We start from the raw sequence: 27638 nt of genomic DNA, 5'->3' as shown, positions 1-27638 counted from the left end.
CCTGGTGCAGTTATTAAATACAGATCTGTTTCTGTCATCCAATACATAGTTTTATTGTGACTTTTCCTATAGAAAGTTAAATTTAAGGACAGCTGGAAAAGCTGGAAAAAAAAAGAATATATCATCTACAGAATGTCACCAAGAACAGAGGAAGCTAGATATATGGCTAAGATCTATAAAATAGGGGCAGTTTCTGGGAGTGAGTTTTCTGAAGGCTATGTATTGCTTTTTGACAGCTTTTTCTAAGTTAAGCATGATGATAATGCCTTCCCAGAGTGACGGCAGTGCCTAAAGGGCAATCCATCTGCCCACAACCTTTTCAGTGAGTGTGAAATTTGCATCAAAAGACCCACTGACTCAGATACTTATACCATATAATTTCTTGAATCATTAATAATGCTGTGCCCTTCCAGGCCCATGGTAACTCCTTGAAAGCACAGAAACTAATCCGTTCATTGTGCCCTCCTATGTAAAATTAGTATTAAGTAGTAATTTTGATGAATGGTCAGGAGTTAGTGATTGTTGAGTTTGTAACAAATAGCTGACTCTAATAACCACACCCCAGGTGGAGGAAGAGGGTTTCTGCAGGAGCCCTTCAAAGCGCTGCTTGTACGGGAAGACTGTACCAGACTTGAGCAGTTGGATTTGATTGTTACACACTTCAAAGGGGAGACTGCTCTCATGGATATGTGCATTACCTTAAACTTGTCTTCAGGAAGATATCTTCCTGCTACATCTAGTCCATCAGCAATTCTTGTCAGCTTTATGTCTCAAATATGTCCCCAATCTCTCCACTTCGTCTCTGTTGCCATGACCCTGCTTCAGGCTGCCATCATCTCTCGCTGGTCTACTGCAGACATAATTGGCCTCCCCTTTTCCACTCTTGCCCCCTTGACAATTCTCCAGACAGCATCCAGGCTCATTTTTTTAAAAAATACTAGTCTGATTATGTCACTGTCCTGCTCAAAACCTTCTGGTGGCTTCTCATTGTTCTTAGAATAAAATTCAAAGTCTTTGCTGTGGCCTTTGAAGCCCTGCATGGTCAAGACCTTGGCTATCTCTGTGACCCCATTTCATACGATATTTCTCCGTAAGTCACTACATTCCAACCCCTCTAGTGCTGTCTCTCTTCCTCAAATACACCAAGCTACTCTGCACTTCCAAGTTTCAAGTTTGCTGTTTCTTCTGCTTAGTATATTCTTTCTCCAGATCTTCACATAGTTGATGTCTTCTGGTCACCTGGGTCTCAGCTCAAATATCAGTTCCTCAAAGAGGCTCTCCCTGATTATCCTATCTAATGTTCAGACCCATGTATCACCCTCACGTTATCCTGTTTTACTATTTCAGAACACATATCACTGTCTACTATTACTTTATTTCTTGTCTCTCTTGTGCACTAGATAAGTTATGCGTCAGCAAGGACAGTGTTTGTGTTGTTGACTTTTATATCCCTAATATCCAGAACTGTAGCTGATGCATAGTAGGCCTAGTTTCATAAATATTTGGGAATGAAGAAATAAATCTCAGTGTTCATCAGCATCAGCAGTTCTCTTACAACTGTCACAGTTTCCTCTGGGGAAGGTAGTTGACTTGACCAGGTGGTACCTAAGTTGCTTAAATTGTATTAGAGGAAACTACAGGCCTTGAACACCTGGAGGCAGATTCTCATAGTAATGGCAGTTTAGCCTTATAAACCCCACATGGGTGGTACAGTCTTTAATCATTGTCTTCTTTGCTATAGAAGGTGATAGCCAACAAAAGCTACAATTTATTGAATGTTTATGGTGTATCAGGCACAGAATAAGCACTTCACAGGCATTATCTCGTTTAATCCACGCAACAACCCTATGTGGTAGGTTTTATTATTATCCCCATTTTATAGTCTTGAGAACTGAAGCATAGTCACACAGCTAGTAAGTGGGGGAATCCAGATAGGTACCTAGGCAGCCTGACTCCAGAGGTTGACCATACATGTGGATTGCACAACCACCTCTAAGAGGTGATCTCTTGATCTCTGTGCAATTTGTACATCATGACTGAGATTTTACACTTGACTTTTAGTGACCTTTTAGTTTTGGTGATCACTGCTTCCCAAACAAGTTCCTTTGGGTTCTATCACCATGACCAATATTAGGTAAGATGTGCCTTTTTGGTCATACTGGATCACTGTGAATAAGACCACGTTGTAATGGAGCACTCATTTGAGGTGTTTTTGTTTTTTTTTTGTTTTTCTTTCTTTTTTCATGGTCTTGCTGCATAGTCTAAAACTTCATAGTAATGAATCCCAAGAACTTATAGCAAGGGATGAGGCCTAGCTTGGGATTGTTATGAACGTAACTGTTTCCTGAGGCTGCAGGAATCATTCCCTGTTGTGTAGCTCTTGCTCTCAAGAAAGCATTCAGTTCTGGGCCAATAGGAAATCTATGCTGAGTTGGATGACACTAGCTTCAGTTGGGGAGATATTGAGTGGAGGGGGGAGATGATACTGTGACTTACATGCTGCCCAATTTTTTATTCCCAGGAGACAGACCAACTACAGCAAAAATGCATCATTCATTTCTGACACCCACTATACAGTCACCCTCCTTCTCCCTACTTCCTGCTGGAAGAAAGTAGAAAAAAAGGGAAAAAAGGATGGTAGTATAAGTAAACACCATGCTAAGTAATATAAATATGTAACCAGTTAACATGATGTAGTAGTATAAATATGCAATGTAAGTATATAACCCATAAACATACTATATTCTATGTAATATATATTAAAAGTATGTGTGTGTCAACAGCACTAAGACGTTTGGGACCCACTGTATGTATGTGTGTATTTAAATATTTAAAAATAAACACATATACCTACATGTAAGCCTCCTCATACAGGTTTTTCAGACCAGCAGGCACTGGTTAAACATGATGGAAAGCTCAATGTGTTACTATAAATGTAATGCTCTGATAGATGTATGTGTCTGAATATAGTTACAAATAAGTAACCACAGTTGAACTTTGTATAGATAGATGGAATCACTGAAGCTTGTCTGTCTCTCATGAAACTTAGACTTGCCTAATTACTGTTGAATGGAACTTCTGCTGTATCAGTACAGGTTAAGCTGAAGTGTCACTAAAGCACAGTGATGATGATCAGTGGTCACTCAGAACTCTCTTATAATGGACTTTTTTGTTTGGTTTGTTTTTAATGGCATTTGATAAAGTGTTTCAAATGTATTTCTGTACTGACTTTTTTTTGGTAGTATTACCTACTGTATTTAGTATGTTTGTAGATTTTTTTAAGTCCCATAAAACGTATACTTTCTTGCCTCTTAGCCCCATAGTACACTCTAGAAGGTAGATGTACAGAGCTATCTTGCCAGGCATTATGTTAGGCCCCAGGATGGCTGATATGAACTGGGAAATCTGGGACCTGACTGGCATTTTAGTCATTGATGTTCACCATCTTTGGCAGCTTAATTGTCCATCAAAAGGCATGTTAACCCTTGGATCACTAGGCTGCCATTTAATGCACTGGAAGAAAACGTGTCTTGTAGAAACTTATTACCTCCCAAAGAATTAATGGTAAAATGTTTTCTTTCTACTAACAGCACTTTTTCTGTTTAAAAATCTCTAGCTTACCAATATATACTTTATAAATCACTTTTTAAAATGTGAATTGCAAAGTATTCATAATTTGCTAGGTACTCTAAAGATGAGTACTCCCATGGTTACTCTTACTCTGAGCTTATGTTCTAACTAAAATGCAGTCACACATAATCCATTTAACATTACAGATAGAGAATAAACATGTACTTTTTAGGAGACAATGTAGAAATTGAGGAGTTATTTTACTCTTTGTAATAATCTTTACAACTCTTCAGGAATTAGAACAACTCTAAGAGTAACTTTGACTATCTGACTCCGTGTTGCTTTCCTTCATAACACCAAAAAGGATGGTACTAACAGTGAAGCAGTTTGTATGATGGTTAACTGAGAAGCCACTGGGGCCAGATCGCCTGAGTTTTTATTCAGCAGTACCATTTACTAAATGACCTTAAGCAAGTCACTTGACCTCTCTTTCCCTCAGTTTCCAAATCTCTAAAACTCTGCCTCATGGATTTGTAGGATACAGTGTGTTAATACATGTAAAGCTTCTGGTATTTAATGAGCACTCAGTGCTAGCCATGATGATTATTTGTATTGTTGTCATTATTATTGACTGTGTGCACCAAAGACCACTATGTAGCCAACAGTTATTTCTTCACTTCTCATGTAATTCCCTACTTCTCATGTAAATGAGTTTTGCATGCAGCTCTCAAGAACTGCCTGCTGTTGTGCTTCTTACCCACTCATAAAAGAGTTCCTCAGTGGCTCATTGCCACCAAGTAGCTCTCCCCTAACCACAAACATTTTTTAAAAAGACTAAATGTGAAAATACTTCATAAGAATATCACACAGAGGAGTTTTCATCAATCCCATCATTTTGCCCGGCACTTTTTACAAAACACTGTTTTTTGTCACTTGGGCACTAGGTACATTGATGAAAATACTGAAGTGAGAAAGAACAAATGCCACCATTGTGAGCAACACATAGCTCCCGTAACAAGTAAACCTGCTGTAGGGGAAAAAAAAACAGTGAGAAGCAGTATGAAAAACACATATACATACAACTGTATGCTTTTGCAGTTACAGACACTTATAGAAGATATCAAGTCATCTTTCCAAGAGCACAAAATACTTCCTATGTTCTCATTTAAAATTAAAAGGAAATTTGTTGGATTATCATGACAGTGTCATTATTGTACTTCTTCCTCTGTAATATTCACCATCATCCTCACAAACCAGTTCTTAACATCTTTACGTTCTTATGTTTCTTCCATATAGTATATGTCCACTGTTAATAAATCATGTTTTTGAAAACCTGGTAATTTTTTCATGGCTTACTAAAATAAATATAGATGCCTCTGTTGCATTTTATATTTAAATGTATTTTTCAGAGGTCTCATTTACCATAAAAACTTCATAGAAATGAATTTTCAAACAAAAAATTACTTGATAATATTATATACTAAAGTAGCAATGTGTTTCATAAACAAGTACAATATATAATGAAAGGAGGTCTCTAGAAAATTGCATTTCATCTTAGTTAAATGGATTTCTCATGCCTTTGATAAACCTGTAATAGTCTATGACATAATGTTTTATGATTTTTTAACCTTATACAATCTCTGACTAATTCTGAACTTGATCTCCTTGCCTTTCTTGCAATCTGAGAAGATACTTAAAATTGTTTTTCCCCAGAGGGGGAATTGATGTTTGTGTTGGGGTGGGGAGAGAGAGAGAGGGACAGAGAGAGAGAGGGAGAGAGGGAGAGAGGGAGAGAGGGAGAGAGAGAAAGAAACATGCACCAGTCTGACTGAAATGAAAAACTCCACAGGTCAGTTGGTAACAGCTCATCTGTAGCTACTTACGAGGAAGTTGGAAACACTGGTGCAACTATTCACATGAAAAAGATATCCCCAAGCTAAAGAGAATGTTAATTGTGTGGTTCATACTTTTAACTTGCTTGTCCATATTGGGGCCTTAACCTAATTCAGCCTATTTATTTTTAGTGGGCCAGTAACATTTCATGTGCATATGATCTCCTTCAATATCATCAGGAAATTGATGGTGAAAGTTGGGCTGTTTGTCTTGATCACATCAATTTCACTGTATCAGTATTCCCTTACCAATAACAGGAGGCAGAATATCACTTGAGAAATGTAGCTAAACAGTCCAGCAGAAATATGACCTCATCTAACACTCTTTAGAATCTGAGTACAATGTCTCAAATAGTACCAGGTGTACCAATGCAGGTAATAAATATTGTTTCATAATTTGATATGTGACTGGTGAACAAGATTAGCAAGGAGAAGAGAATATCTTGTAGCTAATGTCCTGGGTACAATTTGCAGTCTAAAGGGTTTCTGAACACATGAAATTTTGCTTGCTTGCTCTAATGTGCCATTTCTTGTATTAGTCTAAACTTTTCAATGGGAAAAAAATCCCTGATTTCCTCGTTGTTCTATACCAGAAGGAATTATTACCTAACTTAATTAGCTTGGTCATAGCTACTAAAATGATTGAATTTAGAAATACGATAAGAATATTATGCCATGTTTAGAGAGAGTCACTTATCTGTATCACTCATTTATATTTTTTATTATAATCTGGTTATGAAGTATTTTAAGGATGTTTCAGAAAGTACAGAGAATAATATAAAGAACACCCATGTAACCACTCACAGTTTTGCCAGATCTTAACATTTTGCCATATTTGCTCTCAATATATTTTTTAAAGAAACTGAGCAATTGAAACCTTCAGTGTAGCTTTCACTCTTTCCCTTCTCAGAGATAACTACTATCCTGAATTTCATGTTCCTAATTCCCTTAAATGTTTGTTTACTTTTACTACATGTATATGTGTCCATAAATGATATTGTGTGTGTGTGTATATATATATAGTATTATTTTACATATAAAGTTTTAAAACTTTTTATAAATGATATCACTCTGGATATATTCTTCCCCAACTTGCTATTATCGCTCAATTTTTATGTTTTTGCCATATATCCCTGGTGATAGATGGAGCTGTAGTTCATTCATTTAAATTGCTTATAGTATTCCGTAGTACAATGTGAGAGATTAAGCCAACTGTACAGTTAGAAGGTGTAGTCCCCACAAGACCTCCCACACTTCTGACACAAACTGCATGTTTGGGGGATTCCCAAAACGACCCTCAGTTTTGATAGTTCACTAGAGGGACTCCCACAACTCACTAAAAGCTGTTAACTCACCATTATGCTTTATTTATTATTATTTTTTAATATATATATATTTAAATTTATTTATTTATTTTTGGCTGTGTTGGGTCTTCATTTCTGTGCGAGGGCTTTCTCCAGTTGCGGCGAGCGGGGCCAACTCTTCATCGCAGTGCGCGGGCCTCTCACTATTGCGGCCTCTCCTTGCGGAGCACAAGCTTCAGACGCGCAGGCTCAGTAGTTGTGGCTCACGGGCCCAGCTGCTCTGCGGCATGTGGGATCCTCCCAGACCAGGGCTCGAACCCGTGTCCCCTGCATTAGCAGGCAGACTCTCAACGACTGTGCCACCAGGGAAGCCCCACCATTATGCTTTATTACAGGGAATGGGTATAGCTTGAGATCAGTCAAGGGAAGAAGTGTGTAGGATAGAGTACAGGGGGGTTCCAAATGTGGAGCTTTCAGTTGTCCTCTCCCCGTGTTATTCTCCTCTTATTGATGTATAGCAGTATGCACAGAGGATGGCTAACCAGGGAGGCTCAGCAGAGCTTCAGTGTCCAGAGTTTTCATTGGAGCTCCATCACTCAGGTGTGACTGATTTGCCCATGGGGCTGATCTCAGTCTCCAGCCCCACCAGAGGTTAACTGAAATACCACAGTTTCCAAAGTCTCCACCCTAAATCACACTTTGGTCTTTCTGGCATGACTAGTTCCCACCCTAAGACTCTCTGGTGTGGCCAGCCCTCACCCTAAGTCATATTGTTAGACTGTCTGGTGACCCAAGGGCTACACACAAACAAAGACACTTCTTTTAGGCTTGGCATTCCAAGGGCTTAGAGATAACCTCCCAGAAGCCAAGAACAAAGGCCGGACGTCTTTGTGGGCCAGGTTAAATTCTTTATTACACATATGAATATACCACATTTTCTTTTGTTCATTCTCCTCTTGATGGACATTTGAGTTGCATGTGATGTATATCAAGTAGTACCTATATTTATTTATTTAATGAATGCTTTATGTAATACTGTATGACAGGCACTGTGTAGCTTCTTTACAAATATTAACTCATTTAATTCCCAGAAGAATCCTCTGTGATATAAATACTATTATTCTCATTCCACAGATGAAGAAAATAGGATACATAGAGGCTAAATGCCTTGTTCAAGGTCACACAGTCAGTAGGTGGAATAGCTGAGGTATAAACTCAGGCAGTCAGAATCCTTCCCCATAACCACTATGTTTTGCTGTCTAAAAAAAATGCAGCAACAAATATTTTTATACACGTCTTCTTTTGTATATGTGTCTGAGAGTCTTTGTAAGATTTATGCCTAGTAGAATTGCTGCACTGTAGGCGTATGCATCGTCAACTTTATTAGACATGGCCAAATTATTATCCAAACTGATATTTTTAAATAATTTGTGAGATATTTGCACATATCTTTCCTAGCCTGTGGCTTTTCATTTTCTTTTGTTGTCCAGATGTTTATAATTTTAAAATACTTCATTTTTTCAAGATTTTCTCTATGATTTTGCTTTTTGTATCTTATTCAAGAAATATTTCTTTCCCCTGAGCTCAAATGTATATCCTCCTATATTCTAGAAGCTTTGCATTTTATAGTTATACCTTTCATCTACCTGGGATTGATTCTGAATATGGTGTGAAACAGTTGTCTCAAAACCACTTGTTCAATGGTCCATTCTTTCCCCATTGGTCTGTAATGCCACGTCTGTCATAATCATATTCATATACTTAGAAGTCTTTATATTAGTTTGCTATTGCTGCCATAACAAATCACCACAAACTTATTAGCTTAAAACCATACAAGTTATTATATTATGGTCCTGGAGGTCTTAAGTCTAAAATGGGTAGGCAGGGCTATCTTCCTTCTTGGGGCTCTAGGAGAGAATTTGTTTCTTGTCTTTTCCAGCTTATATAGGGCCCCTACATTCCTTGGCTTGTGACCCCCTTCTAGCAGTAGCATCACTCTGACCTCTGTTTCCATCCTCAAAATCTTCACTGACTTTGACCCTTCTGCTTCCTTTTTTAAAGTACTTTTCCGATGACATCGCACCCACTGGGATAATCCAGGATAACCTCTCCAGCTCAAGATCCTTAATTTAATCACATCTTTAGAGACCCTCTTGCTGTGTAAGAGAACATATCCACAGGTTGCAGGGATTAGGATGTGAACATCTGTAATGGGGGCATTATTCAGCCTACCACAGTCTTCTTCCTGGACTTTCCATCATTCTTATGTTTTTAATTCATCCCTTTTAAGCATACCCATTTTATAATCTCTGATAGCTCTACTATCTAAGTAAAGTGTTTTGGGAATCTAATCCTGCTGTTTATTGTGTCCAGTAATTCTCACTCAGGATAAGATGTGTTTCTTCATCTGTTGTATAATTTTAGATTATAAACTCATCATAAGGGAACTCTGTGACAATCTTATGTGGCCTGGGTTGAGGTCATATTGCTCCAGAAAGTTTTAGCGGTTGCTTCCACCAAGTTTCCAGGGGATACCCAGGGGGTACCCAGAGCCACTTTAGTGATGTTTTATTGGTTAAGGGTTTCTTGGATCATGTAGTAGTGTAATTTCAAATTCCCAACCTGTGTGAGAGCAGACCACTGGTTATAAATATAGAGGTATATATATATATATATCTTCTTCCACACAGGGCTTTAGGTAAAACAATTTCTGTTTTCTCTCTCTTGTAGTCATTGGATTTTCTACCTCGATCACCTTTTCACTGAGTCCTTTTAAGGATCCAGGTGTTGTTAGAGAATATCTTATTCTCTACTCCCTGCCTTGTTTGGATCCTAAGGCCTCTCTTTTCCCTATGTGGGTGGACATTAAAACCCCAGCCCTTAGATTCATGAGTTAGGCAAACTTCTTAGAGCTTCTGTAGCATTAACTCTTGTGCTTACTGCTCTGGTTTTCAGTTCCTGGTTTAGTTTTTGCTTACTTTTATGGTAAACCTCCAGAGCTTTCCCTGCTTGTTTCTTCCTTAACATTTATTTGCGGTCACTTCTGTTGAGGGGGGGGGTCTCATTCATCACCTCTTGAGGCTATTTGTAGCCTATGTATCTCAGTCAGTAGCTGGTTTGGTGTTGGGGGTAGCTGAACTTTGCTTAGGGACACTTTTGGCTTGGTCTCAATTCTAGGCTTCCACATTGTATTATTAGCACTATTACCTGTGCTGCATTAAAATATTACTAATCTTACCTCTGAGAGATTCTTAATACCATGATAGAAAAGGTAATAAATTGTCAAAATCTTTTTTCTCTAAGACCAATTAAATTTATTAAATGTTAGATATTTAAAAGAATATTATGTTACCCTAATTTTGAACTCAAGAATTCTAATCCTCATTTTCCTATTCTCTTCCTAGGATGTGTGCAGTGTTTGGTGGAATCTATTGTCTTCGCCATTTGGTACAGTGCCTTGTCGTGGACAAAGAATCTGGAAAGTGAGGATGATATAAGTTACCTTCCTATATTTACATCCCAAGCACAAGTGAAAAATGCTAAATTCGATTTTTAAAAAATGATTCTTCAAAGATCCTCCTTGGTATTAATAACATATCAACCTTGATTAAAAGTAATTTGTGTTTACATCCTCCAGAACAAGGAAAGTGAGTTCAGAATATAGAAACTAAATTAATTTCCCTACAATATGACTATAGCTCCTGATCATCCAAGCTTGGAAGACAAATCATTTCAGCTGCCGGGGGTGGGTGATGAGTGATGTTAGTTTTCCTTATGGCCTTACCTCCTCTAATTGATTTTTATCAGATGACAACAAAGCCCTCTGTTATTGCATTTTTAAAAATGGAGCTCACCTAAAGACTCATCAGATTAATCTGTGCTGATAATGCATGTCACTCCAAGAGAAAAGACTTTAATGAGTTTTTAGGTAGATTGTTGTCATAAACTATGCTGCCCTGTTATCTGAGGATAAATTATTTTACAACCGTATCAGGTCTACAGTCTGGTTTAGGATTGAAATAAGGATGTACCTGCTTTTAAAGAAAGCTGAGCACAGTCTATTTATCTGTGTATTTTTATATTTCAGCTATATTTTTCTAGGATTTATTATTTAGTTACTAGCATATGCTGTTGTCTAAATTACACTAAATAAGTAGTATTCTTCGATATCTGGGGTTTACATTGAAACTTAAATGGGTCAACTGGATCAAGTTTTAGGAGCTATTTAATTTACTATGTATTTTTCTTTTTTGTTATATGTTCTTAAGCATATACTGACCTATATCTCTTGTGTGACTTTTTAGGGGTATATAAAGAAATAGTATTTTTCAGGTCATAAAATACCTTAATATCTTGAACTGGAAGCTTAAAAATATAAATTTTAAGGTGTTTTTTTCATTTTACAGTAATTCTCTATAGTCTAAGTGGCATAAAATGTCTGTTAACTTCTTACAAGCCAGTTATAGTGCACTACTAGTATTTCAAGATATGGTGGAGAACAAATTCAACTAGAATATGTAATAGTTAAACAGTGAATTTGCTTTAGAAAAGTAATTCTCTACTATAAGATAAAATAGGCACATGGTTTAAAGGCTTATAATTTACTTTTAGCAATTTAACAGAAAGGTACTACGTAAATGAAATATGATAATCTACAGTGAAAAAATCCACTCTGAAGGCCCAAGATACTCATATATTGATGCGTGAAGGGCTCTGTGGAGGTTCATGAAGGAATAGTTGTCTTTATGACTCTTAGAGTCATTTTTCCTTATGCATTCATTTTGAAGCATGAGTATGTACCCATGATGGAAAGGCAGATAATGAATTGCTTGTTTGGTGTTTATTTACTTAGATTCTTTTACCTTTTGGGGGCCTCATTCCAGTCCTACACGTTACTTTTAGTGACATGAAGAATTTGCATGGCTCGTGTTTGTTTAAAAAAAAAAAAGGATATGTTAGTACAGTAAAAACATCTGTTGAACTAAAGGCTACATTTACCTTAACTTTGACTTAGTTTTTATTACAAACTCTGAACAGAAGAACTCTTCTTTGTGGTCTGCTGCAGATTTCAGTTGCAACAGATAGCTGAGGGCTAAGGGTCTAACGACCAAAGTTTGGTAGTTTTCAAATTTTAATGTGCCTATGAATCACTAGGTAAACTTGTTAAAAAAAAATACACATTTCTGTGCCTCACGCTGAGAGAGTGAAATTGGATAATGGGCTTAGAGTGGAGCCAGGGAATTTGCAGTTTTAAGGAACACCCCCAAATGAATATAATGTAGGTTCTCCTTAGATGACACTAAAAAATACTGATCTGTAAGGTAAAGTTCAGGATTTAGCCAGTGGTACTATGTTCCATGATGGACTGGGGACTCTAGGTCTTAATTCATTTCTTTTACATCTTTGTAGAAGGACCTCAAACATAACAGTTATTCTCTAATGACTCTGAAGGCATGCAATGGTCAGGTAACCCTGGAGTGAAAGAAGACATGGAACTCTGTCACTGCCATGAGTGACAGTGGACACAAGTCAGTTTTCTCTGGGCCAGTTCCCTTATCTGCAAGATGAGTTAGATGGACTCTGCAGTAGTTTTCGAGTCTCCTCCAGCTATGACATGTTTCAGTTGAGTTACTGAAAGTACTTAGTTTCTCCTTAACACTTAGAAGTAAGTTATTTTAAGATGTTTTATATGCCCAAATGTAGTCCATTCTCACATACTGGGTTATCTTCAGTCCCAGTGAGAAATTGAAAAAAATGTTCAAACAACTTGTATGTGTCTACTTTAATGAATGTAAATGAAATAGCAAGATGTCTACTTATGCTATTTATTATTATTTTACTAGAACCTCAGTTTTCCAGTGAATATCTTTTTCTTGTCCATCTTGGGGTGGTTAAGATACAGCCATTTTGTATTCTGCATATGATTCTCATGCTGGAAAACTTATTCCAAGCCATAACTATTTAATTCCTTAATAGTGGGACAGTTAAAACTTTGACCTGCATTTATAATATTCATGATATCTACAGTATTCTCACTATACTAAATTGTGTATGGGATCTTTAAAAGGTTTCTTTTAAGAGACAACCAGTACTTCAAAATTGTAAATTCATATCTTTGCTAGTAATTATGAAATTTTGCTTCTTTAAAATATCCATTCTATCAACTCAAAGAGTCTCTATAAACATCTAAAGCTAGCATTGATTGAAGTTGACTCAGGCTAATGTATCTTTCCCAAATACTATTTTGTCATTCAAAATCAAATAATTGAGAGACCTACCAGTAATAGGAGATGTTTTGTTAGGACTTGAATATAAAGTGAGGGATAATTTTTTGAGGGGAAAAACTTGAGTTTATATTTGGGCATATCCAGCATACATTTCTTTTTAAGCAATCCAGGTTGACTAATTGTTTATTCTAAGTGTAATTGGCGTATTAATCAAGGAATCTGCAGATGTTTGTATTTGTCTCCTTATGGTTTTAGATTGCCTTTTTTTCCCCAATTTTCCTATAAGGAACACTTGACATCCCCTTTACTCTTCGGTGTAGTTAAGAGCTAACCATGCTTCAGGTCTAAGGTCTAAGTTTATTTCCTGATCCCACAGACTAGATCAGAACCCAGCCCCCCAACTCAGGTCCCCTTTTATGATTGTAAATTCCCCCTAAAAAAAGTCAGGGTCTCACTTCTTTATCTCCAGAACCAAGGCAGTTTCCGATCACCCATTATACGCAGTAGCTTTGTGTTAAATGAATGAACGAAGATTAAAAACTGATGATAGCCTCTTTTGTGCTTTTCTTTTCACCTTTCACTGAGGAAACCTGATAGAAGCATAAATGATCATAGCATTGAGTTTAGCGTGGTGATTACACATCAAAGTATCATACCAATGTTGAGAGGAGAAATATGGAATATGTAACTAAATGCATGCTTATTTTCAGCTAGATCTTATTTTTCATTTTTTTCCCCAAAGATCAAGGTTTATTTATTCTTTTAAATTTTTGAATGTTATTTTATTTATTTTTTTATACAGCAGGTTCTTTTTAGTTATCCATTTTATACACATTAGTGTTTATATGTCAATCCCAATCTGCCAGTTCATCACACCACCACCACCACCACCACCACCTGCCGCTTTCCCCCCTTGGTGTACATAAGTTTGTTCTCTACATCTGTGTCTAAATTTCTGCCCTGCCAACCAGTTCATCTGTACCATTTTTCTAGGTTCCACATGTATGCATTAATATACAATATTTGTTTTTCTCTTTCTGACATACTTCACTCTGTATGACAGTCTCTAGATTCATCCACGTCTCTACAAATGACCCAATTTCGTTCCTTTTTATGGCTGAGTAATATTCCATTGTATATATATGTACCACATCTTCTTTATCCATTCATCTGTTGATGGGCATTTAGGTTGCTTCCATGACCTGGCTATTGTTAATAGTGCTGCAGCGAACATTGTGGTGTATGTGTCTTTATGAATTACGGTCTTCTCAGGGTATAAGCCCAGTAGTGGGATTGCTGGGTTGTATGGTAGTTCTATTTTTAGTTTTTTAGGGAACCACCATACTGTTCTCCATAGTGGCTGTATCAATTTACATTCCCACCAACAGTGCAAGAGGTTCCCTTTTCTCCACACCCTCTCCAGCATTTGTCGTTTGTAGATTTTCTGATGATGCCCATTCTAACTGGTGTGAGGTGATACCTCATTGTAGTTTTGATTTGCATTTCTCTAATAATTAGTAATGTTGAGGAGCTTTTCATATGCTTCTTGGCCATCTGTATGTCTTCTGTGGAGAAATGTCTGTTTAGGTCTTCTGCCCATTTTTTGGTTGGGTTGTTTGTTTTTTTTTAATATTGAGCTGCATGAGCTGTTTACATATTTTGGAGATTAATCCTTTGTCCGTTGATTCATTTGCAGGTATTTTCTCCCATTCTGAGGGTTGTCTTTTTGTCTTGTTTGTAGTTTCCTTTGCTTTGCAAAAGCTTTGAAGTTTCATTAGGTCCCATTTGTTTATTTTTGTTTTTATTTCCATTACTCTAGGAGATGGATCAAAAGAGATCTTGCTATGATTTATGTCAAAGAGTGCTCTTCCTATGTTTTCCTCTAAGAGTTTTATAGTGTCTGGTCTTACATTTAGGTCTCTAATCCATTTTGAGTTTATTTTTGTTTATGGTGTTAGGGAGTGTTCTAATTTCATTCTTTTACATGTAGCTGTCCAGTTTTCCCAGCACCAATTATTGAAGAGACTGGCTTTTCTCCATTGCATATCCTTGCCTCCTTTGTCATAGATTAGTTGACCATAGGTGCATGGGTTTATCTCTGGGCTGTCTATCCTGTTCCATTGATCTATATTTCTTTTTTTGTGCCAGTACCATATTGTCTTGATTACTGTAGCTTTGTAGTATAGTCTGAAGTCAGGGAGTCTGATTCTTCCACCTCCGTTTTTTTCCCTCAAGACTGCTTTGGCTATTCGGGGTCTTTTGTGTCTCCATACAAATTTTAAGATTTTTGTTCTAGTTCTGTAAAAAATGCCATTGGGAATTTGATAGGGATTGCATTGAATCTGTAGATTGCTTTGGGTAGTATAGTCATTTTCACAATATTCATTCTTCCAATCCAAGAACATGGGATATCTCTCCATCTGTTTGTATTATCTTTAATTTCTTTCATCAGTGTCTTATAGTTTTCTGCATACAGGTCTTTTGTCTCCCTAGGTAGGTTTGTTCCTAGGTATTTTATTCTTTTTGTTGTAATGGTAAATGAGAGTGTTTCCTTGATTTCTCTTTCAGATTTTTCATCATTAGTGTATAGGAATGCAAGAGATTTCTGTGCATTAATTTTGTATCCTGCTACTTTACCAAATTCATTGCTTAGCTCTAGTAGTTTTCTGGTGGCATCGTTAGTATTCTCTATGTATAGTATCATGTCATGGGTAAACAGTGACAGTTTTACTTCTTCTTTTCCAATTTGGATTCCTTTTATTTCATTTTCTTCTCTTACTGCCATAGCTAGGACTTCCAAAACTATGTTGAATAATAGTGGCGAGAGTGGACATCCTTGTCTTGTTCCTGATCTTAGAGGAAATGCTTTCAGTTTTTCATCATTGAGAATGATGTTTGCTGTGGGTTTGATGTATATGGCCTTTATTATGTTGAGGTAGGTTTCCTCTAGGCCCACTTTCTGGAGAGTTTTTATCATAAATGGGTGTTGAATTTTGTTGAAAGCTTTTTCTGCATCTATTGAGATGATCATATGGTTTTTCTTCTTCAATTTGTTAATATGGTTTATCACATTGATTGATTTGTGTATATTGAAGAATCCTTGCATCCCTTGGATAAATCCCACTTGATCATGATGTATGGTCCTTTTAATGTGTTGTTGGATTTGTTTGCTAGTATTTTGTTGAGGATTTTTGCATCTATATTCATCAGTGATATTAGTCTGTAAATTTTTTTTCTGTAGTATCTTTGTCTGGTTTTGGTATCAGGGTGTGGTGGCCCCATAGGATGAATTTGGGAGTCTTCCTTCTTCTGCAATTTTTTGGAAGAGTTTGAGAAGGATGGGTGTGTGCTCTTCTCTAAATGTTTGGTAGAATTCACCTGTGGAGCCATCTGGTCCTGGACTTTTGTTTGTTGGAAGATTTTAATCACAGTTTCAATTTCATTACTTGTGATTGGTCTGCTTATATTTTCTATTACTTCCTGGTTCAGTCTTGGAAGGTTATACCTTTCTAAGAATTTGGCCATTTCTTCCAGGTTGTCCATTTTATTAGCATAGAGTTGCTTGTTGTAGTCTCTTAGGATGCTTTGTATTTGTGCAATGTCTGTTGTAACTTCTCCTTTATCATTTCTAATGTTATTGATTTGAGTCCTCTCCCTCTTTTTCTTGATGAGTCTGGCTAATGGTTTATCAATTTTGTTTATCTTCTCAAAGAACCAGCTTTTAGTTTTATTGATCTTTGCTATTGTTTTCTTTGTTTCTATTTCATTTATTTCTGCTCTGATCTTTATGAATTCTTTCCTTCTGCTAACTTTGGGTTTTGTTTGTTCTTCTTTCTTTAGTTCCTTTAGGTGTAAGCTTAGATTGTTTATTTGAGATTTTTCTTGTTTCTTGAGGTAGGCTTCTATTGCTGTAGACATCCCTCTTAGAACTGCTTTTGCTGCATCCCATAGGTTTTGGATCATCGTGTTTTCATTATCATTTGTCTCTAGGTATTTTTTGATTTCCACTTTGATTCAGTGATCTCCCGGTTATTTAGTAACGTATTGTTTAGCCTCCGTGTGTTTGTGTTTTTTACGTATTTTTCCCTGTAATTGATTTCTAATCTCATAGCGTTGTGGTCAGAAAAGATGCTTGATATGATTTCAATTTTCTTAAATTTACTGATGCTTGATTTGTGACCCAAGATGTGATCTATCCTGGAGAATGTTCCATGCGTACTTGAGAAGAAAGTGTCATCTGCTGTTTTTGGATGGAATGTCCTATAAATATCAAGTAAATCTGTGTGGTCTGTCATGTCATTTAAAGCTTGTGTTTTCTTATTAAATTTCTGTTTGGATAATGTCCATTGGTGTAAGTGAGGTGTTAAAGTCCCCCACTATTATTGTGTTACTGTTGATTTCCTCTTTTTTAGCTGTTAGCATTTGCATTGTGTATTGAGGTGCTCCTATGTTGGGTGCATATATATTTATAATTGTTTTATCTTCTTCCTGGATTGATCCCTTAATCATTATGTAGTGTCCTTCCTTGTCTCTTGTACCATTCTTTATTTTAAAGTTTATTTTATCTGATATGAGTATAGCTACTCCAGCTTTCATTTGGTTTCCATTTGCATGGAAAATCTTTTTCCATCCCCTCACTTTCAGTCTGTATGTGTCCCTAGGTCTGAAGTGGGTCTCTTGTAGATAGCATATATATGGGTCTTGTTTTTGTATCCATTCAGCGAGCCTGTGTCTTTTGGTTGGAGCATCTAATCCATTCATATTTAAGGTAATTATCAATATGTATTTTCCTATTACCATTTTCTTAATTGTTTTGGGTTTGTTTTTGTAGGTCCTTTTCTTCTGTTGTGTTTCCCACTTAGAGAAGTTCCTTTAGCATTTTTTGTAGAGCTGGTTTGGTGGTGCTGAATTCTCTTTGTTTTTGCTTGTCTGTAAAGCTTTTGATTTCTCCAAATCTGAATGAGATCCTTGCCGGGTAGAGTAATCTTGGTTGTAGGTTCTTCTCTTTCATCACTTTAAATATGTCATGCCACTCCCTTCTGGCTTGTAGAGTTTCTGCTGAGAAATCTGCTGTTAACCTTATGGGAGTTCCCTTGTATGTTATTTGTCCTTTTTCCCTTGCTGCTTTCAGTAATTTTTATTTGTCTTTAATTTTTGCCAATTTGATTACTATGTGTCTCGGCGTGTTTCTCCTTGGGTTTATCCTGTTTGGGACTTTCTGCACTTCCTGTATTTTGGTGGCTATTTCTTTTCCCATGTCAGGGAAGTTTTCAACTATAATCTCTTCACATATTTTCTCGGGTCCTTTCTCTCTCTCTTCTCCTTCTGGGACACCTGTAATGCGAATGTTGTTGTGTTTAATGTTGTCCCAGAGGTCTCTTAGACTGTCTTCATTTCTTTTCATTCTTTTTTCTTTTTTCTGTTCCACAGCAGTGAATTCCACCATTCTGTCTTCCATGTCACTTATCCATTCTTCTGCCTCAGTTATTCTGCTAGTGATTCCTTCTAGTGTTTTTTTCACTGCAGTTATTGTATTGTTCATCTCTGTTTGTTTGTTCTTTAATTCTTCTAGGTCTTTGTTAAACATTTCTTGCACCTTCTCGATCTTTGCTTCCATTCTTTTTCCGAGGTCCTGGGTCATCTTCACTATCATTTTTCTGAATTATTTTTCTGGAAGGTTGCCTATCTCCACTTCGTTTAGTTGTTTTTCTGGGGTTTTATCTTTTTCCTTCATCTGGTGCATAGCCCTCTGCCTTTTCATCTTGTCTGTCTTTCTGTGAATGTGGTTTTTGGTCCACAGGCTTCAGGATTGTAATTCTTCTTGCTTCTGCTGTCTGCCCTCTGGTGGATGAGAGTGTCTGAGAGGCTTGTGCAAGTTTCCTGATGGGAGGGACTGGTGGTGGGTAGAGCTGGCTGTTGCTCTGGTGGGCAGAGGTCAGTAAAACTTTAATCCACTTGTCTGCTGTTGGGTGGGGCTGGGTTCCCTCCCTGTTGGCTGTTTGGCCTGAGAGTACCCAACACTGGAGCCTACCCAGGCTCTTTGGTGGGGCTAATGGTGGACTCTGGGAGGGCTCACGCCAATAAGTACTTCCCAGAACTTCTGCTGCCAGTGTCTTTGTCCTCTCAGTGAGACACAGCCACCCCCTGCCTCTGCAGAAGACCCTCCAACACTAGCAGATAGGTCTGGTTCAGTCTCCTATGGGGTCACTGCTCCTTCCTCTGGGTCCGGATGCACACACTACTTTGTGTGTGCCTTCCAAGAATGGAGTCTCTGTTTCCCCCAGTCCTGTCAAAGTCCTGCAATCAAATCCTGCTAGCCTTCAAATTCTGATTCTCTAGGAATTCCTCCTCCCTTTGCCGGACCCCCAGGTTGGGAAGCCTTATGTGGGACTCAGAACCTTCACTCCAGTGGGTGGACTTCTGTGATATAAGTGTTCTCCAGTTTGTGAGTCACCCACCCAGCAGTTATGGGATTTGATTTTATTGTGATTGCGCCCCTCTACCATCTCACTGTGGCTTCTCCTTTGTCTTTGGATGTGGGGTATCCTTTATGGTGAGTTCCAGTGTCTTCCTGTCGATGATTGTTCAGCAGTTAGTCGTGATTCTGGTGGTCTCTCAAGAAGGAGTGAGAACACATCCTTCTTCTCCGCCATCTTGAACCTGGTCTTCAAAGTATTTCTTCTTCATAAGAAAAACTTGTGTTGTCTTATTTTTCATTTTTGTTTAATTTGCTCTCCTGAGATCTACATTGACTGTGCTGTCTTGGCTATATTATCCATTGACTCTGCTTTACTAATTTTTAGAGGACATGGATATCAGTAGTTCTTTTCTCTACCCTCTCATTAAGTTCTAATACTGAACCCCTCTGTTGACTGTTTCTGGAGACACTGAATGCTCTTGTTGAGCAGCTTTCTTTTTCTTTGCAGCAGTGCTGACCATGTAAAACTCCTGTACATTAGATTTGGCCATTTAGCAGTGTAGTATTTGATATTAGGGTAGGGTATGGATGACCTTGGACCAGACATGTCTGTAACCAGTAGTCTGAATCTAATTACTTCAGCTAGTGTTCTTGTGAACTTCAACTGTCTCACTTACTAGATTTCCTGCTATTACTATTTCTTGAGATATCTTTTTCTCTGATGTCAGGAATAACTCTACCTTTCCCAGGTACTTGGAAATTAGTAATGAATAGTATGTTAGACCAAGCATGAGGTGACTGATTCTTAATACCATTTGTCATTGTAGGAAAATTGCTGAATTTCTGATTTTAGTATGTCCTATTTGCAAAATGATAGTGGTAATATTCTAGATATTTAACCTCCACCAACCCACATGCTAGTTGCTATGGGGATAAAGAGATAAATAAAACATGAATCTTGCTCTTGTGTACAAAGATTACAAGCTCTAAGGTCAGGTAGGCCTGGATCTGTACCCTGGCTTCCCCACTTACTAGATGAGTGAACTTTAACAAGTTCTGTGATTGGAAGTGATTTGGAAGAAGCACTGTGATGGAAAGAGATTCTTTACCTGCTAAATCAGAGATTCTATATCTTTGTTTCTGTCTCTGCACTATTCATGTACATGGAATACTTCCATCATCTGTCCATCTATTCAGTCATCGATGAACAGTTGTTATCTGCGTGCCAGGCACTGGAGATACAGCACAGAACAAGACAATCATGGTCTTTGTTCTTGTGGAGCTTAGAGTCTACTGGGGGACATTAAGGAACAAATAAATTAGTAAGATAATTACACATTGAGATCTGTTCAGTATGCAGATCTGGCTTTGTCCCTCCCTATGTAAAAAGTTTCAGTGACTTTATATCACTTCAGAATGAAGTCTGAGACCCTTTTACATGACACATGAGACTCTGGGGTCTGACCTTTGCCTGCCTCTCTCAGCTCATCTCTCTTCTCTCTCTGCTTCCATTTTATTGTCAGTAACACTGAACTGCTTGTGGTTCCCTCCCTGTACTTCTCTTACTTGCCTCTGTACCCCTGCAGATGCTGCCCTTCTGCTGAAATGTTCTTCTTATTTGCTTGTTTTAACTGGTTTTAACTGCTTCAAAAGCAGCTAATATATCACTTCCTCCAAAGAGCATTCCCTGATACTCTGCCCCTCCCCCCCAAGCTTTCACCTCTTAGAACAGTGCTTGGCACATGGTTGTTATGCCACACACTATGTCAAACAAATAAGCTACCAATGTGTTAGCAGTCCAATGTCTTATTAGACTTAACAAAAATCTAGGGCAGTGTCAGTGGAGATGGAGAAAAGGGGCTAGTTTTGAGTAGCAGATTAGATGTGGGAAGAGAGATTTTGAGCTAGGGAAACTCTATAACTGCTGGTCATGCCATTAACTGAGACTGGGATTCCAAGTGGGGGAACATGTGAGGAGCCATGATTTAACTGTCTATTACCTATCCAGAAAAAATAGGTAATAGACAGTTAAAAATATGGATACAGAGCTTGGGATTGATTACAACAGAGAACCATAGGTTTGGAATTATAATCATGTTTGAGACTATTGGAGTAGATTTTTACCCAAGAAAAATGAGTAATAGGCATTTTGGAATGGTTTCATCGAAGAGGTGGCATTTGAACTAAAGTGTTTGAGAAGGTATGGAAGGGCATAGTGAGTAGGGGGAATTATCTTGTTTCCTTCAATTACTGGGAATCTTCTAATTTCCTTAATTAATATATTTTCCTTTTCATGATTTCATATGTGATTTATGTATTCCTTATCATAAAAACAGTTGGGATATTAATTCTGAAGATTATAGAGAATGGATACCTGTTTTAATGTTATTTTTATCTTCTGGGCCAAATTCCAGATAAAGAGTTTTCATCTTGCTGATTGTTTTCTTCCTTATCATCATTTTGCTCTTTATGTCCTCATGTCATTGAACCAAGAACTGAATAACCGTTGTGATTTGTTGATTTAGAAAGCTCAGCTCTAGAAATGTTCTGTCTGGCTTCAGTGATTCTTATGATCAGCTTGGTCATTGTGTCCGTGTAACTGGAAATTCCTATCATGTTCCTCCTCAATTTACTATTTATGAGGCTCAGCAAGGCCCTCAACTAAATCCAGAATGTTGTTAATCTTTAATGGCTTCCTCAGGTTCATGTGGGAGGGGTGGACAAGGGGGTATTTTAATGTCTCTGGCAGCACTGTTTCATTTTGTTGTTTTTCATTACTTGAATGTCATAATTTTTATATTAATCTTTGTAATACAAAGTCTAAGTCTAGGTACCAAATTAATATTCCTTTACTCATTGTTCTCCCAATTAGGCCTAATATATGACAGTAAGTAAGTATCTGAGCGGAAAACAAATCTTATCACTTACTTAAATGTATTTTGGTTTGAACAGCTTTGCTCAGGCCTAGAGCCTTAGTACTTTAGCGTGAGACTGTCAGGTAAGTTGTATTATCATCTACCAGACTGACTAGGCATATGTGACCATCACCTCAATTTCTGCAGAAATCAATATTTTTTTCTGTAGCAATAGCTCTTGACTTTTCTCCACCTAGCACAGCGTAAAGATACAACAGTACTGTGGCACACTACATGGTGATTCTTCCTTGGGATTTGGGAGCTTATCAGAATCTCCAGGGGTACTTATAATTTGAAAAAGTCCCCCAGGTGTGATTCTGATTTGCTTCCTTCTCCTCCTTCTACTCTAAGAATCACTGTTTCATCCAGAAGCTTCAGCATAAAGAGGCACATTTATTGGCATATTGTGCTTGCATAGTTGAGCTCCCCAATCTCCATGCACCCATCCTTCCCTCTTGAGTGGTCCTCAGTAGTTCTAATACCGTAATTTCTGAAACCAATGTCTGCCTGTCACCAAAGGTGTAGCTACCACCAAAGCAGCCCCATTAGTGTTTGGAAGCCTACAAGCAAGGAGCTCTCCACAAGCTTGAGGGCAAGGTTTAGTTGTGTGGTTTATTTAAATGGGAGCCCTTTGCAAAGACTTAGACTGGAGTCCAAGATTTGTACTAATATCGCTCCCTCTCTCAATTTGATTCCAACATTTTATGGTGAAAATTTTCAACTCTGCGCCAATGTTGAAAGAATTTCAAGATGATCACCTATATATCCACCACCTAGATTCTGCAGTTAACATTTTAATATGCTTGCTTAATCATATGTCTACACAAATATTCATCCCTCTGTTCATCTATTCACCGTTTTTAAGCATTTCACAGTAAATTCCGGATATCAGTACAATTCACCCTAAACACTTCAGTACACATATCATTAACTAGAGTTTAATATTTGTTTACAGCTTTTTCTTCTGATATAATATTTACATATGATAAAGTGCAAAAATCTTTTTTTTTAAATATTTATTTAGGCTGTGCTGGGTCTTGGTTGTGGCACGCAGGATCTTCACTGCTGCATGTGGGCTCTTTAGTTGTGGCATGCAGGTAGCGTCTAGTTCTCTGACCAGAGATTGAACCCGGGCCCCCTGCATTGGGAGTGTCTTAGCCACTGGATCACCAAGAAAGTCCCTAAAGTGCCGAAATCTTAAGTGTTCATTACCTGAGTGCTGACAGATGATAAATCTGTATAACCCAAATCCCTATCAAGATATAGAAGATTTTTACACTCTCTTTTTTCTGCCCAGATTATTCCCTCTTGACTTTGTATAGTCTCTGAGTTAAAGGTAAGAAAAAGGCTTGTCAGTGTTTCCAGGACAAATAAGGATCAATGCTTCATGATGGATCAGCAGATTTCTCTTTTCCCTCGCCAAAGTACCTTGTGTTTTAAATTATATATGAATGTCTTAAACAAGAGAATGAGAGAATTCCCTGGTGGTCCAGTGGTTAGGGCTCGGTACTTTCACTGCCAGGGCCCAGGTTCGATCCCTGATCAGGAAACTAAGATCCCACAAGCCTCGCGGCACAGCCCCCCAATTTTTTTTTTAATTAAAAAAATAAGTAAATAAATAAAACAGGAGACTGAATGAGTAACTTGCCTTTCAGTTTTTAAATACTTATTTTGGAAAATAGGTATAAATACTTTATGTAGTTAAGTATTATAAAATGAGAGCTCTAGTTTAATGAAATGTGAAGAGATATGCATAGAAACATAAGTGGGGAAGAGAAAGGAAGTGGGATGAAGGTGAGATGGGGAAAAAAATCACCTAAATATTAATGTAATATAACATGCATTAATATGTAGTTAATTGATTTAAAATATGTATATCTAACATCACGAGATATCATAGTCTATCCTGATGACAGTGGCATGCCATTTATTCAAGAATATCAGCATGTCATAATCTGCCTTTAGGAAATACACATTAAATTCCTCTCACAATTGGCCTTGGGTATTTGTCATTTTACTGTTAATGCCTTTATGCCTGGTAAATAGCTCTTACTTGGCTTATTTTTAGAGTGATGTAACATATTTTAATTTATACCAGTATATTTAAAATATGACATAAGTTTGAAATTATTTGCTTGCGTTTTATGAGGAGCAACACATAAGTGTATTTCTAATAAAATAATTCTAGTCCCGAAAGGAAAGCTGTGACAAAAGTAAATTGTGCTATTTCCATAATAAAAAGATATAGAAAACATGCAGGCATTTGCATATAGTTCCTGAAATATTGCATACTGGCTTGGTCAGTGCTGGTAAGTCCATTTCAAGGATGTTTCCCTTAGTCCATTAGTTTGGATAATGAGCCCTATAAAGTACATTTATAACTTGTGGCACTGTAAGGAGATGGATTCTAATTTTCATCCTTTTATCTAGACACACTGAAAGAAGGTCAGTGGAGGGCTCTATATGATTCATTTTCCCAACACACATCAGATGACAGAGACCTGATAATGTCCATGCATAAGTGTTTTCCTTATTTGGAAACAGCACTTGAAAGAAATCTTTATATGATCATCCTTTGGAGTAAAGTGGAAACATATTAAAAGAAGCTCCATCCCATTTTTTTGGTTTAAAACATTATCACACGTGGGACAAGATAGCTATTCTTGAACAAAAGAGAAAGTGACACTTAACAGAAAAATAAAAAGCCTTTAGTGACTTTTATAGGCTGTGAATGATATAACAAGATATTTAATCAACTTTTCCTCCCCCTCTTCTTAGATCTGTTAAGGAAAAAAAAAAGCCTGTTTCCTAAACAAAGAAAAAGCTTCTATGTTCCTAAACATTAGAAAAGCTTATAGAATAATACTTGTCCTAGCTTTATTCTTATTATTAAGCATTCAAAATAAATAAGTTCTAGTCTATACTTATCTTATAGTTTAAAAGACTTCAAAATAGCAATAAGAATGTATATTCTGCAGTTTAGTGAAGTTTTGTGCCAAAAATGTGAAATTGTAGGCAATTTAAAAATCTTGTCTTTTAAGACATTAGTTTTAGATTCAAGATTGGTAGCTGATTATGTTCATTTTCTCAATTATGTAATCATTAATGAGAACTATTTCTCTGTGCTTATCTTCTTCGTAGATGTAAAGCAATCATAGATCAGTTTGGTCAGAGAATAATCTCTAAGCATTTCCTTGTGGAAGACAGTTACTTTTCTGAGAACACATGCTCGCATGTGCAATACAGGTAAGGCACCCCTCCAGCCACTCTGCAAGGGAAGGTGAAACGGGGAAATTCATCTGTGTGATTACACTGACACTTCTGAATGACTCTGTTCTTCAAGTAAGATGCAAATGTATACCAAACCAAAGATATATTCAGTGTGTTACCACTGTTCTCTTATAAGGTCTGGTTTTGTGGAGGAGCCTAGCCTAATGTTGACTCCTTTGCATCAGCTGGGGTCTGTCTCCAGGTCACACATCCTCCTTTCATGAGCCAAGAAAAGATTAAAGCAGAACTTGACTTGGTTTGGAGAGGTGACACTTTTATCATAACAGTTCTTTGAAACATGCCTTCTGGTGGTTGTATAGCTATATAAATGAAATTTATCCATGGAATCTGAGTCACTTATTAACTGTTTTCTGCATTACAGGCAGATCTCCAGGGCAGTCTTGATTACGGATAGGTCTGTACTAAAAACAGATTCGGATCAACAGGTAATTCCAGTTCTGTACTTTTTAATAGCATGTTACTAACTTAATCTACATGGTAATATGTGTAAATTAACATCGGTGAAATAAAATATATTAACCAATATGTACTAATACATTTAATGCATTTTAAAAACACATAATGGCAATTATGTAATAATCTTGGTTTCTTAAAGATTTCCTTTCAGTGGAACAAATAATTGCATCTTATGTAACAGATTTATTCTAGGAATATTGAAATCACCGTAGTTTTTTTTACAGCTATTTCTATGAAATTGAAAGTATATTACTATGAGAAGAAAAGCATTTAGAAGCATTTAAAAATCTTGGAGGAAAAGGCTTTATGGTAACCAGTCCTACAGCAGTGGTGGTAAGCTCACCATTAGGGGCCCAGTGTGAATGAATATCAGCACACGTTTTCAGTTCTGACATTTCCTCATCACCATGGTTCATTTCGGTACCCCCTTCCTCCTCATAACTCCTGATTCGTTAGAAGTGTCTTTATACCTGTGGTTTTTCCTCAGTTTGAACACTTAAATTCCAGAAGTATGCCCCCTTCTCCTTCTGACCATAATTTACAGGACTGATAAAATCAGCTTACTTAGTGTGACTGTCAGACCTATCCTATATGCTACTGCTAAAAATAGTTTCCGAAATTTCCTTAAGTTGGAAGCTTTGTATTATATAAAGCAAATATGTTAATTTTACGAGTGAGCGCAAATACTTTCATTTAATCATTCAGCAGACAATGAGTGCCTTCGACATGCCAGCCAGTGTGCTGGATTCTGAGGAGATAGTGCTGACCATGATAGCATCTGTGCCCTCATAGCTTGCAGTCTAGAAGATACAGATACAGACAGATAAATAGCAACAACAGTACAGTGTGACAGGTGTGAGCGAGAAGTGGTAAAATCATAGCACTCATCACACTGTCCTGTAGTTGCTAGTTTACTTGTCTGTAGCTCCCAGTAAACCATAAGCTTTGTGAATGGGTCGAAGAATGACAAAGGCAGAAAAGTGAAGAGAGCAAACAGATGCTTCTGAAGAAGCTAAGCTGGGAAGAGTAAGAGGGAAGAAGTGATTCCTGCAGCGGGATGTGGAAGCGAAGAGGGCATTTCTTTAAAGTATTAGAGCAGCGGTCCCCAACACTTTTGGCACCAGGGACCAGTTTCGTGGAAGAGTTTTTCCATGGACCAGGGTGGGGGGGATGGTTTTGGGATGATTCAATCGCATTACATTTATTGTGCGCTTTATTTCTATTATTATTACATTGTAATATATAATGAAATAATTATACAACTCACCATATGGCAGAATCAGTGGGGGCCCTGAACTTGTTTTCACTTGCGACTCACTGATAGGGTTTTGATATGAGTTTGCAAGCAATTGATTTATTATGGTCTCTGTGCAGTCAAACCTCTCTGCTAATGATAATCTGTATTTGCAGCCGCTCACCAGTGCTAGCATCACCGCTTCAGCTCTACCTCAGATCATCAGGCATTAGATTCTCATAAGGAGTGTGCAACCTAGATCCCTCGCATGCGCAGTTCACAATAGGGTTCGCGCTCCTATGAGAATCTATTGCCACCACTGATTTGATAG

At 37.4% G+C, this 27638-nt stretch overlaps 1 protein-coding gene across 2 annotated transcripts in view; it reads left to right on the top strand.

Annotated features, from left to right (window-relative positions):
* Window positions 1-27638, top strand: part of CHM (CHM Rab escort protein) — a 201709-nt gene that overhangs the window by 119977 nt on the left and 54094 nt on the right. For both annotated transcript variants that reach the window (XM_027086060.1, XM_027086061.1), the window contains exons 9-11: window positions 10171-10248; window positions 25468-25572; window positions 25979-26042. In XM_027086060.1, the coding sequence (XP_026941861.1) occupies window positions 10171-10248; window positions 25468-25572; window positions 25979-26042 (247 nt within the window). The remainder of the gene's footprint in view (window positions 1-10170; window positions 10249-25467; window positions 25573-25978; window positions 26043-27638) is intronic.

The sequence above is a fragment of the Aethalodelphis obliquidens genome, unplaced genomic scaffold (genome assembly GCF_003676395.1).
Source record: "Aethalodelphis obliquidens isolate GAN/ISIS:26980383/991018 unplaced genomic scaffold, ASM367639v1 scaffold54, whole genome shotgun sequence".
In the NCBI taxonomy this organism is placed as follows: Eukaryota; Metazoa; Chordata; class Mammalia; order Artiodactyla; family Delphinidae; genus Aethalodelphis; species Aethalodelphis obliquidens.
The sequence above is the reverse complement of the archived record's forward strand: the minus strand, read 5'-3'. Positions and strand labels throughout refer to the sequence as shown.